The sequence below is a fragment of the Pectinophora gossypiella genome, chromosome Z (genome assembly GCF_024362695.1).
Source record: "Pectinophora gossypiella chromosome Z, ilPecGoss1.1, whole genome shotgun sequence".
NCBI classification, from domain to species: domain Eukaryota; kingdom Metazoa; phylum Arthropoda; class Insecta; order Lepidoptera; family Gelechiidae; genus Pectinophora; species Pectinophora gossypiella.
Genome location: NC_065433.1, coordinates 4,097,493 through 4,112,395, shown reverse-complemented (window position 1 = coordinate 4,112,395; position 14,903 = coordinate 4,097,493). Strand labels below are relative to the sequence as shown.

General features: G+C 37.5%; 2 protein-coding genes across 2 annotated transcripts; one reads left to right on the top strand and one right to left on the bottom strand.

Moving 5' to 3' along the window:
• Positions 1–13: 13 nt before the first annotated feature.
• LOC126380152 (tubulin alpha-1 chain-like) lies at positions 14–1,369 on the bottom strand. Its single transcript, XM_050029412.1, has one exon. It carries the CDS (start codon positions 1,364–1,366, stop codon positions 14–16), a length of 1,353 nt encoding a protein of 450 aa, XP_049885369.1. The 5' UTR covers positions 1,367–1,369.
• Positions 1,370–2,455: 1,086 nt separating this feature from the next.
• On the top strand, positions 2,456–7,863 carry LOC126380166 (biogenesis of lysosome-related organelles complex 1 subunit 2). The gene is made up of 4 exons (XM_050029437.1): positions 2,456–2,718; positions 3,187–3,317; positions 3,440–3,551; positions 4,449–7,863. The coding sequence occupies exons 1-4, from the start codon at positions 2,679–2,681 to the stop codon at positions 4,586–4,588; spliced, it is 423 nt and encodes a 140-aa protein (XP_049885394.1). The 5' UTR covers positions 2,456–2,678; the 3' UTR covers positions 4,589–7,863.
• The last annotated feature ends 7,040 nt before the right edge of the window (positions 7,864–14,903 follow it).

The following is a 14,903-nucleotide window of genomic DNA, read 5'->3' as shown; positions in this document are numbered from 1 at the left end:
AACAAAAATGATATTAGTATTCTTCGCCACCTTCGCCTTCACCTTCTCCAGAGTCCATGCCGACCTCTTCGTAATCTTTCTCGAGAGCTGCTAAGTCCTCACGGGCCTCTGAAAACTCTCCTTCCTCCATACCCTCGCCTACGTACCAGTGGACGAACGCACGCTTGGCGTACATCAGATCAAACTTGTGGTTTAGCCGTGACCAAGCTTCGGCGATAGCAGTTGTGTTAGACAGCATGCAAACTGCGCGCTGCACTTTTGCCAGGTCTCCACCGGGCACCACAGTTGGCGGCTGGTAGTTTATACCAACTTTGAATCCGGTGGGACACCAATCCACGAACTGGATCGTTCGCTTAGTCTTAATAGTTCCGATGGCAGCGTTCACGTCTTTCGGCACTACGTCTCCACGGTACAGCATGCAGCACGCCATATACTTGCCATGCCTCGGATCACACTTCACCATCTGGTTAGCCGGCTCGAAGCAAGCGTTGGTGATTTCTGCCACAGACAGCTGCTCATGATAAGCCTTTTCAGCCGAAATCACTGGCGCGTAAGTTACTAGCGGGAAATGAATGCGAGGATAGGGCACCAGATTGGTTTGAAACTCTGTCAGATCTACGTTGAGGGCTCCGTCAAATCTCAGAGATGCAGTGATCGATGACACGATCTGACCGATCAAGCGGTTCAAATTAGTGTAGGTCGGTCTCTCAATGTCTAAATTCCTTCGGCAGATGTCATATATAGCCTCATTATCGACCATGAAGGCTGCGTCAGAGTGTTCCAGGGTAGTATGGGTAGTCAAGATAGAATTGTAGGGCTCGACGACGGCTGTAGAGATCTGCGGCGCTGGGTAAATAGCAAATTCCAGTTTAGACTTCTTGCCGTAGTCCACGGAAAGGCGCTCCATTAACAATGATGCGAACCCGGAGCCGGTGCCGCCGCCAAAAGAATGAAAGATGAGAAATCCTTGCAGTCCCGTACATTGATCGGCCAGCTTGCGCACTCTGTCCAACACAAGGTCGACGATTTCCTTGCCGATAGTGTAATGTCCTCGTGCGTAATTATTGGCTGCGTCTTCTTTGCCAGTGATCAGCTGCTCCGGGTGGAACAGCTGACGGTACGTACCTGTACGCACCTCATCTACTACTGTGGGCTCCAAGTCTATGAATACTGCTCGAGGTACGTGCTTGCCTGCTCCAGTCTCACTGAAGAACGTGTTGAAGGAGTCATCGCCGCCACCAACTGTTTTGTCCGAGGGCATCTGCCCGTCAGGCTGAATTCCATGTTCTAGGCAGTACAACTCCCAGCAGGCGTTTCCAATTTGGACACCGGCCTGCCCACCGTGTATGGATATACATTCACGCATTTTTTATATTTATTTTTTGCAGTGCACTTATAAATAAAAAGAATTTCTTATTCGCCTTGTATGGTCCCGTTCTACCTGGATAAACTCCCAAATTCGAACTGAAGTCTGGAAACAATGAAACGATTGGTTGTTCGAAATTTAAAATTTATTTTCTTCTTTATTTGATATATAGGTGTAGTATCGTAAGTTCGTTACAATTTCAACCGTGAATAGGAGAGTGACTTGCGGCCTCCACTCCCGCTATAATTCAGGGGCTGACCAAGCGCCTATATTGGTTTACCTACTTTAAAGATAGACTCGATACGGCTTCCACTATTTTATTGCTCATATCACATTTTATTGCTAAGTACAACGAAAACCTTCTTTTTGCTTTTAATCTTATTCTCACACCACATCTATTTTATTTTTTTCCAAAAGACGCTTACTGGATTTTCACTTTATGGGGACCCGCGATTTCCTAAGTAAGTAGGTATCTAAAGGGCAGTGATACAGGTTGCTTGTTACCCTTGTTACAATTTTGCTTTTTAAAAAGAAATGTACCACCCGTCAGCACCATGTGACACACAAGTGACACAATCTTCATCAAGATCAAGATCATGGTCAAGGTCGCTGATTGACAGAATTCAGTTGAAAACGGACTTATGACGCATCCAAAGTGGCCGTAGCACTATTTCGGATCGGATAAGAATCTGAGTTGGTACTATATTAACGCGGAAAGCCATAACTTTTCGATTAGGCTTTGAGTGGCTTTCGCAAGCGTTATGAATATTACTGGATCGCATCTAGCACGAAATATCGTGAAGACCACCGCCTACGACGACGCGATGCTTTGGTCCTCTCGTTAAACTCCGATGTTGAAAACCTATACCGACATCAGAATGTTTTTTCCTTACCCCTCCTTTTTTAGCAGCACTAAAATCATATCTATACATCTGCACGTCGAGTCTGCAGGAGGGGAAAAATAAGTACCTATAGTAAGCGCTAACAAAAAAAAGAAATATGTGCTAACTTGAGACGTGGCTGTATGAATTTAAATCTTTGCCTGTACAATGAAATGACACGTAAAAAAACACACTTTTGTCTGTGGTTTGTGTTGTGGTTAAGTTTTTGGGAATTTGCGTGTATAATCGGGAAATCTATTATTATTCATTCGTTATATTATTTTAAAATATTGATAATAAGATTAACAAGAAACCCTTCTCTTGTTCTCGCTCCGAGAGCTTAGTATAGTATACTGCGGCTTTTTTTAGTTAGTATACGTATTGGTTCATTTATTTACATTTGAAGGGTATTGTAATAAATAGCTAATAAAATGTCTGAAGAGGAAGATAAATTAACTAAACAAGCCCAAGGTAAAGCTATTACCAATTTTATATTCATTATCCTACATTATTTTTACGGTCAAGTGAATAACTCTTATAATTTTTTCCTCTTTTCTGCCCCTTCCTATGGTTAGCTTACGTTTTACATCTGTGTCTTTTGCTTTTTCTTACTTTTTTCTAAGGGTGATTTTATGTAGCTTCTGTTGTTTGAGCCAACTATCTCCATCTAATCTGAAACTTTTAATCCACCTGAGTGATTCTCCTTTTAAAACATTGGTCACTTTCAGGCCAGTTTCATATTATAGGCCAAATGCTTTATTATATTAGTTTTGGATTGACACATTAATTTTAGACACTTATTAATGTGTTTACTTACAAATACCTGACCTATCAATAAACACATGTATGGGAGGTTCTGAAATAAAAAAAAAACGTGAGAATGCTAAGGAGACCATATGCACATAGAGGAACAGTCATTGTATTATCATCACGTTTCAGAGCTTCATATGTCACCCAGTTGCTCCAGCTTCGAGGTGCTGGACCCTCACGACCCGGTGATCAGTCGGCTCGCCACCCAGCTGTTCAGGAAGACCAATGATTACTTGCAGGGTGAAATGGCTGCGGGACAGGTAGCTTTATAGTCATTAATAAAGTCTTCATTAATGTTTATTTATTTGTCCCTGCAATCTCTAATTAAACAAGCAACATGTATCTTAAACTAAGTATTAATCTTAACTATTAAAATTTCCAGGACCATTACGTGCTGCTGGAGGAAATCAACCGTTTGGCGATCACCAAGTATACCGATTTGAGGAACCTTGCTGTTAACCTCAGCAAAACTCTGAGCGACTACAATGAAATGTGTATGACTCTATTTTTATTTCAATACACAGTTAGTGACACCATACTGTACACTTATGGGGATGATAATTAGAGAGCTAACTGGCGCTAATTAAGTCCCCCATCTCTTTCGTTTTCAACAAATAAGAAAGTGAAAGGGTTCACTTAAAATAAAATTAGTTAGTGTCTCTAGGAATCAGCACCAGGAATCAATTTAATTAACAAGATAATTTAATACAATTTAAACACATAATTCAATCATGCCTTAACTCATCCTGTGATTATGGCACTTGTAACAGTGTTCAAATATCGGGAGTCACATTTAACACAGTAACTAGACCTAGATTTAATGTGGTAAGAACCCAGTATTATGTGTTCTAATTATGATTATAACTGCGTAAACCCAGCCATTGTCCGAAAATAAGATGATTTGCCCTTCGTAGATCTGGAGGTCCGGGTTCGATTCCCGATGGGGACATTGTCGAAATCACTTTGTGAGACTGTCCTTTGTTTGGTAAGGGCTTTTCAGGCTTGAATCACCTGATTGTCCGAAAAAGTAAGATGATTCCGTGCTTCGGAAGGCACGTTAAGCCGTTGGTCCCGGCTATTAGCCGTAAAAACACCTCCACCAACCCGCAGTGGAGCAGCGTGGTGGAGTATGCTCCATACCCCCTCCGGTTGATTGAGGGGAGGCCTGTGCCCAGCAGTGGGACGTATATAGGCAGTTTATGTTATGTATGCCCTTCGTAAGGTATCTTAACCCATCCTGGTTACTACTTACTGAGACAGGTATTTTTAGTCGTGGCCTTCGCGGCTCAATAGCAATCCTGATTACAGGGTTGATGAGGTTGGTAATCCACCTCACAACTCACACGATACAAGTAAATTGCTTAAACCTTAAGATAATTTCTTTTTTACAGATGAGCAGCATATTAGGCAGCTTCTGCAGCAGATCGACGCAATCGACGCCCAAGTATCCAAGTTCGAAGCCAACGCGTACCGTCTGGACAGCTACACCAAACAGCTGCAAGCACGTTTCAAAGAATTAGAAGAGAAGTAAGGTAACTGCACGGGAGACCTGCTCTTGCAGGCAGACGACTCTTTGTAACTGTAGAAAAAACAATGCAAAATGTCAATGTAAATAAGCAAGAACTCCTCAAATGGATAATATCTTTTTTTTTCACTGCACTGCGATTTGCCATCGATATGAAAGTCTTTTTCAGACGGTTTGTGATTGTGTTTATCTATTTAAAGGTGCAGTCCAGTAACAATTATCCTCAAGGCTACGTTTTACCTCATTGAAGGCAGCCCACTAATGAGACCTGTCTCACATGCCACTAAAACCAAATTGTGTCAACTGCTTATGGTCAGTCAATCGGCCGCATGTTTGGGCACAAAAAAGCAAAAAAAGATAATAAATGATTTAATTTTTATAGCACTTCGGGTGCCTATTTTGTATTTTTCTTTCTTTGTAAGTTATTTAATCGCGAAGTTTTTCACCTTTTAGGCAAAGCGACTTACCTAAGTAGTTTATTAATTGATTGCAGCCATTGTAGGTCTCCTGGTAGCGATATTTTAGTTACTGCTAAGCGAAAATACATAGTTTCGTCGGCTTACAGCGAAAACTACGTGAGCGCCATTTTGAAAAATCACATTCTTTTTTCAAAATTGAGAACACACTTTTGTACCTGAATTGACACTAGCGTGTATTGCGACGTTTTGTTAACAAAAATCACATCGGAATGTAATTTATCAAAAAGGCGGTTGAGTGGTTTTCGCTATAAACCGACGATATGTCATTATGATTTTCCTAAACATGGACGTATTCTGATGTTTATTTTATTTGTATTTTCTTTTCATATCGTCTCTGGAAAGCCAAAATATCCTAAAATAGCAGTCTGTGTTATGATATTTTGTAAGTCTTCACTAGGCATAGAAAATTAAAAAACAATGTAATCTTACATTGGGTAAAGTTATGATGAAAAAGGAAAACTTCAAACGGCTTTTTCTCGAAATGGCGTTTTGGCTCTTACTTAATTTTGCCTTTCCAGTGACGAATATTCAAGTATTGAATGCCTCAGATTAAAATAGCGAATCTATAGGCCTGAAAGAGATTTTATTTATTGTGGCACTATTAGTGAGAGTTAGCTACTGCCCATAAAATCATCAGAGAGCATAAAAAGGGCATGAACAAACGCATAAAATCTCCTTTATGATGATTTACTGTAAAACACGCGAAGCATGTTGAGCAGTTAAGAAAAATATTGTTATTCAAGTAAATAATATTATTGCTATTATAAAAAGTAAATATGCCACTGAATAACCGACTTGTAATTTTTATATATTATGTAGTTAAGAACATTCCCGTGAAAAGTGTATGTACAAGTATACAATTTAAAATTATGAGTATTTAATATTTGTAACAAACAATAGACCACTTTGTTTACTGGACACCAAAGTCACCCTAAATACACACTACTCGTCAAGAAAATCGAAACAATGCAAGTTAAGGGTTAACAAGTATTAGGAATAATAAAAAATAAATATAATTTGAAAGTAAGTTTTATAAGGTTTTTAATTCTTTGTTCCAAATTCAAATTTAAAATTTATTAAACTTGTGAACAAAATTTTAAAAGTTTTCCATTTTTTATGATGAGAAGTTTATTACGAGTATGCAATTTAATATTATGGGTATTTATTATATTGTAACACTAGATTCGTTTACTGTATAGCGCCCTACATATTTATACAGGGTGTTAGTGACATCGTAACGGACACATTGGGGGATGATTGAGATCGAAGTGGAATTTTCCGTTACGATGTCACTAACACCCTGTATTTTCCAATGCATAGTACACCCTTTAGTGTCGTGATAATGTAAACATCGCTATTCCTTACATTCTGTAGTAATTATTACTGAATTAATTTACCAAATTATTTATTACTACCTAATTACTATATTAAGGTAATAAATTTTAAGATAATAGTGCCGATTCGGGCTGAACATAAATTAAGTTAAAAAAGAAACTTCCAATTCCAATAGTCAAATCTGTTACTTTTTACTTAACGTCAAAATATCTATGGAATATGTACGCAAACGTACACAGTGACGTCATAGAAAAATGTTTTAAAATAACGAACTTATTGTTGCGTTTTTCTTAATTATAATTAGTCAATAAATTAAATGAAAAAACAGAAAATGTTATATTTGTTTTAGACATTTAGTTGGTAGTTAATATTTCATAATTTATTTGTGACTAAGGAAACTATTCAGATTTTTTTTTCACAACTCAATGTAAAAACAAATAGATTGTATATAGGCCATTGGCGAAAGGGGGTTAAAAAGGCCACATCGAAGCTATTCATCTAAAAAAGCAATATTGCAATTTGATATTTGCGCATATAAAAGTATGTGCGCAATGCAAACAAATGTCAAACAGCAATGTTGCTTTTTTAGATGAATTGCTTCTTAACCGAACAGCTCATTTCTAGCAGAAATATCTTCTGGCAGACTCAGATAGAGATAGTATAAAAATCCTTTGTTACGATGAGTGAAACAAAAATATTCAAGTAGTTTTAGAACTGACAAACTAAAATTAAATCATAATATATCCTGTACACGCTATGTAATTTTATGTTATACCTATCATTTTCTTATCCGCTGAAAAAGAAAGGGATGGGTAATCGACCCGCATAACATTTATAAAACACATGCCAATAAACCTTCTAAAAAAATTACGTCTGCCAATAACCCAACTAAATTAAGTTGATGGCACACTTCAAACAGGTTGCGTACCTATTTGATTCGTCCGGCTATTCATTTTAAATTTCAAATTAACAGGCGTTAATCAGCCGTCCCTTTTCGGCGGATGAGAAAATTTCAGGTAAAACTTAAAATGAAATTAGGTGGTGTCTCCAGGAATTAGCACCTATGTTTACCAGAATTGGCACCAATATTATATTAATTTGAATCAGTCTCTAAACTACACTGAACTGCTAAACTATGTATTACACTTTTAAAAAGAAACAAGAGAAGTTAAAGATTTAGATTTAAAAATAACTTTTTATAGATAATTTTATCGGCTTTCTTAGTAATTTATTAACACAGTAACATTTCGAGTACTTTTTATTTCGAAAGTTTGTCTTGTGTACTTAGAGTTATTATAATTTTAAAAGTGTAGTTCTTACTTTTGCAGGCCGGTGTATACTTATAATAAGTATAGAAAAGCTTAAATATTTTGATATACTTCCAATTATCACATATGTTATTTCGAGGTTAAATAGCATGTGACAGTCATGTTAGGTGCAATATTGAATAAATAAATTAAAAATACATCTCCAGTGTTTTTGAAAATCGATGTCGGCTGAAATCTTGTGGCACTTGGATGAGATTGGCAAGAGGACGCTAGTGTGCAACTGTGCAACCACCCTCAAACTCAATTTACAAACAAACATAAACACACACAAAGCACACATACTAACAGAAACAGCAACACAACATAGAATAAGGAATAATACTACGTACCTATAGAACGGCAACTCTTCGCTCCCCACCGGCTGCTGAGCTAGGTTTACCTCACCCGCCCTCGAACATAGTTTAGACACTTGAACTTGAATCGTATGTCAGAAGTCACACACACAGGTGCGCGTGTACGATAATGTCAATGTCTGTGTAAAACGAGTTTGTTTGTGTGAAGGGTCCGGGCTGTGACAACACGCAGACGTGAGACTTGTGTATGAGAGTTGTCTAACAGAAAGCTTGGTGAGGTGTGAGTACTTGGTTCATCTTGTGATGCATAACCCAATTGACAACATTTCATTTTTACTAAGGTGCCTTAAATCGAAAACCATTTCGAGATATTTCTATGATTTACACAAAACACATTTTTTCAGATTTTTTAATTCAGTAATAATAGAAATATATTGAAAAATCCACGAGGTCAGAAGAGGAAGGCATAATAAGTTCAGACCTTTACATAAAGTTATAAAAAAAGTAAATGTCATACATAACATGACACTTTGTTTGCGACTTGTTTTAAATACGCATGCAAAGGTACATTACATTATACTGCCTTCATTCTATCAATGGCAGAATCCAATTTTCAAAAAATATTTTTTGTAACTTCTAGTGGAAAAATCTTGAAAAGAAAAAATACGTGTCTTCTATTTAAACAAGTACTTTCGAAATAGCACAAAAAAACCACGGCTTAAAAATGACAATGGGCACTTTTGTATGAAACTTGGTCCAAGAACCTCCACTGATGAGACTTATATGTAATGAAAGCTTATGCTTTCCCTATGATTCTGGCAAAGTTCTATCAGATTCTGTCCCGGGGTTCTTTTTTTACGGCCACGTTTGTCCTGGCTAAAAATGTGATAAAATACAATGGGAGCTAAAATTGGCTCAAGATTTGTTGCTGGATAACTAAGTCTACATAAATAATTATGTATCATATTGTATATCATTTTAAAGAGGATCTTTTCCAGAATCCGAAACATAAAAAAAAAAAAACAAAAAAAGTCTTTATGTAAGCGAATTATAGTCAATTTATATCTGCAGCGCCATTGCTTCTCGGTAGCTAAGTTCAAGTTTCATGCCTTTTACCCCTTCCAAAAGTATCTTACCAATTTTTTTTATATTGCTTCCTGAATTTGATCTGAGTGATAATAACAAGAAAAATAAATAGACACTTCTCCGATAGAGACCGCCTAAGCTATTGCCTATTGCAAGAAATCGTCATCATTAGCAAGTCATTACGGTATTGCATCGCGGCCTCTATCGGAATGGTATCTTTTTTTTTTTCTTGATGTTGTCACTTGTCAGGTTAAGAATGCAATATCAGAAGAAGGAAAAAATTATTGGACTCCTTTGGAAAGGTTGGAAGGCGCGAAACTCGTACGTAGCTGCTGAGAAAAATGGTGCTACGGACGTGAGTTGGCTAAAAGTCGTTTACATAATGCATTTTTTTATTTGTGTTTCTGATTCTGATAACCTTCCCCTTTAAAATTGATATACATTATGATATATAATTATGTATATAGACTTAGTTAAATAGTTTTTCGACAACAAATCCTGAGGTGATTTTGCAGTCCTCTACTGTACTTACACTCAGGACAAACATGGCCGTAAAAAACCCTAGGACAGAGTTTGATAGAACTTTGCCAGAATCATAGAACAAGTATAAGCTATCATTACATGCAAGTCTCATCAGTGGAGGTTCTTGGACCAAGTTCCAAGTTGCTGATAAGCTTATATGCAATACCGTAATGACTTGCTAATGATGACGATTTCTTGCAATAGGCAATAGCTTAGGCGGTCTCTATCGGAGAGGTGTCTATTTATTTTTCTTGTTATTATCACTCAGATCAAATTCCGGAAGCAATATAAAAAAATCGGTAAGATACTTTTGGAAGGGGTAAAAGGCATGAAACTTGAACTTCGCTACCGAAAAACAATGGCGCTGCTGATGTAAATTGACTATAATTCGCTTACATAAAGATTTTTTTGTTTTTTTTTTTATATTTCGGATTCTAGAAAAGATCCTCTTTAAAATGATATACAATATGATACATAATTATTTATGTAGACTTAGTTATCCAGCAACAAATCTTGAGCCGATTTTAGCACCCACTGTATTTTATCACATTTTTGGCCAGGACAAACATGGCCGTAAAAAAAGAACCCCGGGACAGAATCTGATAGAACTTTGCCAGAATCATAGGGAAAGCATAAGCTTTCATTACATGTAAGTCTCATCAGTGGAGGTTCTTGGACCAGATTCGCCCATTCTCCTTTGAAATGTTGTCAATTCCAATGAGGGACTTTGCAGGCTACGTTCCTTAAAAACAAACTAGACGGTTTTTGGGTATCAATGATGACCCAGGTGTTACACCCACTATTATTCTGATCAAAATAAAGAGAAGCAACGTAGGTAGCAGCACAATGTTATACAAAATGTGATCTAAATTTCAAGCAACAATTATTTTTATAAATGCTTCTGTATTACATTGTTTTTTGGAATAATTATGTACCCGAGTAATGAGGTATTTATCACGTTAAAGCTGTAAAACGCGCAACGCCATCTATATTGTTTTTGGTGAACGTACATACATACATACATAAACTCACGCCCGTAATCCCAAATGGGGTGGGCAGAGCCACAAGTAATCAAAGACAACTTGCAGCCACTGTTGATACGAAGTCCTAAGATGGATATGATGAACCTTATGGTGATAAGGGATCAGCCTATCGCCCATAACATTAGTCCATCATGTTAGAGGACGCAATCCCTCTGTCGGTTTTTACGACATGCCCGGGAAGACAAGCAGCTGAACGTGTTCTATGTTTTTTATTTGGTGAACGTAGCCAGAAAAAATCCTTATAGAACATAAACAGGCTCTTATACGTCCCAATGCTGGGCTCGGACATCCCCGCAGGCGCAAGTCCCGCCCCCGTGCGCCCATTGTTCCACTCAAACAACAGCCTAACATTAGTAATGCATGGATATAGCCGTTACAGACGTCTTCCAGTTCGGTTCTCCGCTCGATTCCCAGTGGGGAAAAGTCAGCTAAAAATACTTTTTAAAAATCTTTATTTAAGGAGTTTTATCTAACATAAAAAAAATTCGAATAGATTAAACCGACTTCAAAAACAACAAAAAGTAAGAAATCATTATTTTGTTAATTACAGTGTTAGAATCTAAATTCCGAAGTCGCCGCAACCAGGTTACGTATTTAAATGCCTAAAGTTAAAAACTTAACGTTAAATCACCTACTTAAGAAAATACACTTTATAGATAACACAACACCTACCTACGATAAGAACTTCGTATTAGTTGGTTAGGTATAAGAATTTAACATTAGGTACATAGATTTTAGATGTCAAGGCAAGTCTGGGGCCAAGAGCAAAGCCATCAAAGGTAAAAAAAGGTAGGTATTTTAAACGTAGGAAATTTTACGTTAGGTTTTTGATTTTAGACATTTAAATAAGTACCCTTCGTTACATGCAAACCCTGAAATGCTACACCGTTTGACCGTCTTTCTGTTTGCGCCGATTCTAAGCATTTAACAAAATATTATTTCTTACTTTTTATTAGTCAGATTATACAGTTGGTTTATCTTTTAATTAAATACTTTTACTTTTTTAATCGTCGTCACTTCTATCGTGTGGGTTGTTGTGAGGTCGATGGCCAACCTCAGCAACCCTGCTTTCCGAGTTGTTATTCAGCCGTAGGCCTCTGACATGTCTCATGACTAGGTACATTATACACACCAGAAACCGGGACCAACGACTTACGATGCCTTCCAAAGCACGGATCATCTTACTTTCGGTCAGTCAGCCTGTAATATCCTAACCAAACTAGGGATCACAAAGTGATTTTTGTGATACGTCCCCCCGGGAGTCGCACCCAGGACATTTATTGTCCACATACTTACATGTACTTACCGCACCTTGACGCGAATATTTCCTGGAACCCTGGATGATGTGACCAACAGTTTGCTGATCAATCACCAATGATCATGAGCTTGCTAATGTTTTAATCCTTATCTGTTCATCATCATGGTACATTCTAAGGTTTCTTCTGTTTTGAGATTATAAAATTACCACTAACTTTCGTCCGCGACTTCTACTCTCGCGGTTACTCCACTAAATGCGTTATTATACTTGGGTTTTGACCTATCTACAAATGTGTAAATTTTCATCCAAATCTCATTTTTAACACCTTTAGGGGAGAATAAGGGAGCCTTGCCGTACGACGCCCACTGCTGGGCATAAGCCTCCCCCAAGGATTTCCACGACGATCGGTTCTGCGCTGCCCGCATCCAGCGGCTTTCCGCGATGATGATGATGATAAGGGAGACTTGCAGGCTCCTTTCCCCAAAAATATACAGATGGCGCTGTTCAGATGTGTCTTCGATTAACCTTCTAATTTCATGAATAACAGACTTATCTACACAACGCCATCTATATTGTTTTTGGGGAACATAGCCTGGTAAGTCCCACATTGAAAAGTATTTTTTGTGACGTAGGTTTGCCGCAGATGGCATTAACTAAAGATGGACAAATAGCTGGACAAATGGGGAGTGCTGAGGGCTTTCACCGGGTATTTAAAAAATCCCTTTTTGATGCTCACTTACATCAGTTAGTCAATTTTCTTCTTCTATATCAATGTGATAGATAACATAATCAGTACATAATTGGGTAGTTTCCTAGGTCAAAAATAAATTATGAAATTCTAATTACAGACGGTGACAAAAGACGTTATATTTTTTATATGTAAGTAACTTATTTATTAATTTTAATAAAGAAAAATGTAATAATAAGTGCGACATCTTGTCACGTTTTTCTATGACGTCACAGGTTGCTTTTTCGTGTTTTGACGTTTAGTAAAAAGTAACTGATTTGACTAGTTGGAAACTAGCCTATTATATTGACATAAACAACACTATTACTTGATGGCATGATGGTGGTATGGTTTGGGACCCACCCTACTACCAGGGGTAGGGCTAGTGGTATGGTGGGTCCGCAATGCCTGTAAGTGAATGATGAAGTAAGGTAAATAAAACACAGATAATGTATTTTTTTCGTTTTTATAACAAGTAGTTCCAATAAAATTTTACAAGTTCTTTTTGTACAAGAACGGAGTACGCTCCGTCGTTTGAAACGTAAACGCTTTCAGATAATTGTGGCTTAACTGTTCGAGAGTGCTTAGAAGTTATAGGGCTTGGTGACTAGCGAGTGGGACCCCGCCGTAACGTGCTGGGGGCCACTACTAATATAACTGACATTCTATAGTATGTATATACCGAGCCCGAGCCCGACCGGCGTCGGCGCTGGGCGTGGCGCGGGCGCAACCCTGAATCTGTCCGTCCGTGCATCCAGCGTCGCAACATGACCGAGCGCTCCAACATACACACATCCGAGCCTATTCAAACTGGACCAATCGCCTTTTTCATTCCAATGGACAACGCTGCTTCCATAATGCCTTATAGTTAATAATTGTTGTAACTTTAGACATAACGTGAAGGGACTGAAAACGTATATGTAGCACTAACGAGTACACCAAATATGGCTAACTCTACAAACTATGGTTGCTTTACATCTACCTACTTATTTATATGCATTTAACTTACAGCCACTAGTATTGCTCTGTAAGTACACTTGGTCTATTAGAGAAATATTATAACTATAGATATATTAGGTACGAGGACCGATAAAGAGATCTGAACGACGATTGGTCGAATAACAACAGGCTCATAATAAAAACAATTACATATAGTTCGCGTAATATGTAGACAATGGCATCATAAATCTATTTTAGAACGTCGATTATTTACAATATATGCTAACTGTATTGAAAACATATCTTATAGTTTGACTGAAGCTTAAAAGTAACATCAAATATTGCTTATTATTTACACCAACTAATGATATTATGCACTCCACATCAGTTGCGAGTCTCCTCAGATATATTTCCAATACGTATAATTATACTAATAAAATCTCAACCATGAATCGCATCTGTGCCAATACCTGCGCCAATGGTCCGAACACCGACACGGCGCGCTTATAACTTACTGAAATAATTATCTATTATTATTGCATTCATGCCTTGCACTGTATCTGACAAACTTTAGATTATAATTCGAATGACCAAATCGATTTCGGCGTCTAGTGCCTGCCAGCACTTAGGTATGACCATCATAATAATTAAAGCACATAATATGGCTGAGGAGAAGAAATGACAAGAAACTGCAACAGCAACACATGTTTTAAATCAATAAGGGTACATTACGAGTTATTTAATAACTAGAGGAACACATTCAATACCAGACGTTTTTATCATTTAGGTAATCGTTAATCTTATAAGAAGTAACCAATAATGAGGTATCAAACCTCTGTAAACCAACACTATTAAGTGGTTACTTAGATACTTTAATAACATGTCAAATGAAACTGCAACTGAATGGGCACCATAACATTATGATGGTCATACATTGTTTTAAGTTTACGCGGTTATTATCATAATTAAAGCACATAATAACGGGTTCTTACCGCGTTTAAATGGGGATATGAGACTCCCAAAACACGCGATAAGAACCCGTTATTATGTGCTTTAATTATGATAGTAACCGCGTAAACTTAAAACAATGTAAGTATGACCATCATAATGTTATGGTGCCCATTCAGTTGCAGTTTCATTTGACATGTTATTAAAGTATCTAAGTAACCACTTAATAGTGTTGGTTTACAGAGGTTTGATACCTCATTATTGGTTACTTCATGTAAAAAAGCTTCTTATAACATACATACACATACATACATAACCTCACGCCCGTAATCCCTAATGGGGTGGGCAGAGCCACAAGTAATC

What these genes read in the sequence shown, in the direction of transcription:
- LOC126380166 (XM_050029437.1), top strand. Translation starts at nt 2,679, where the DNA reads ATGTCTGAAGAGGAAGATAAATTAACTAAACAAGCCCAAG. An exon ending in ATTAACTAAACAAGCCCAAG is followed by an intron (nt 2,719 to 3,186) that starts GTAAAGCTATTA and finishes ATCACGTTTCAG; the next exon opens with AGCTTCATATGTCACCCAGT. An exon ending in GTGAAATGGCTGCGGGACAG is followed by an intron (nt 3,318 to 3,439) that starts GTAGCTTTATAG and finishes TAAAATTTCCAG; the next exon opens with GACCATTACGTGCTGCTGGA.
- LOC126380152 (XM_050029412.1), bottom strand. Translation starts at nt 1,366, where the DNA reads ATGCGTGAATGTATATCCATACACGGTGGGCAGGCCGGTGTCCAAATT.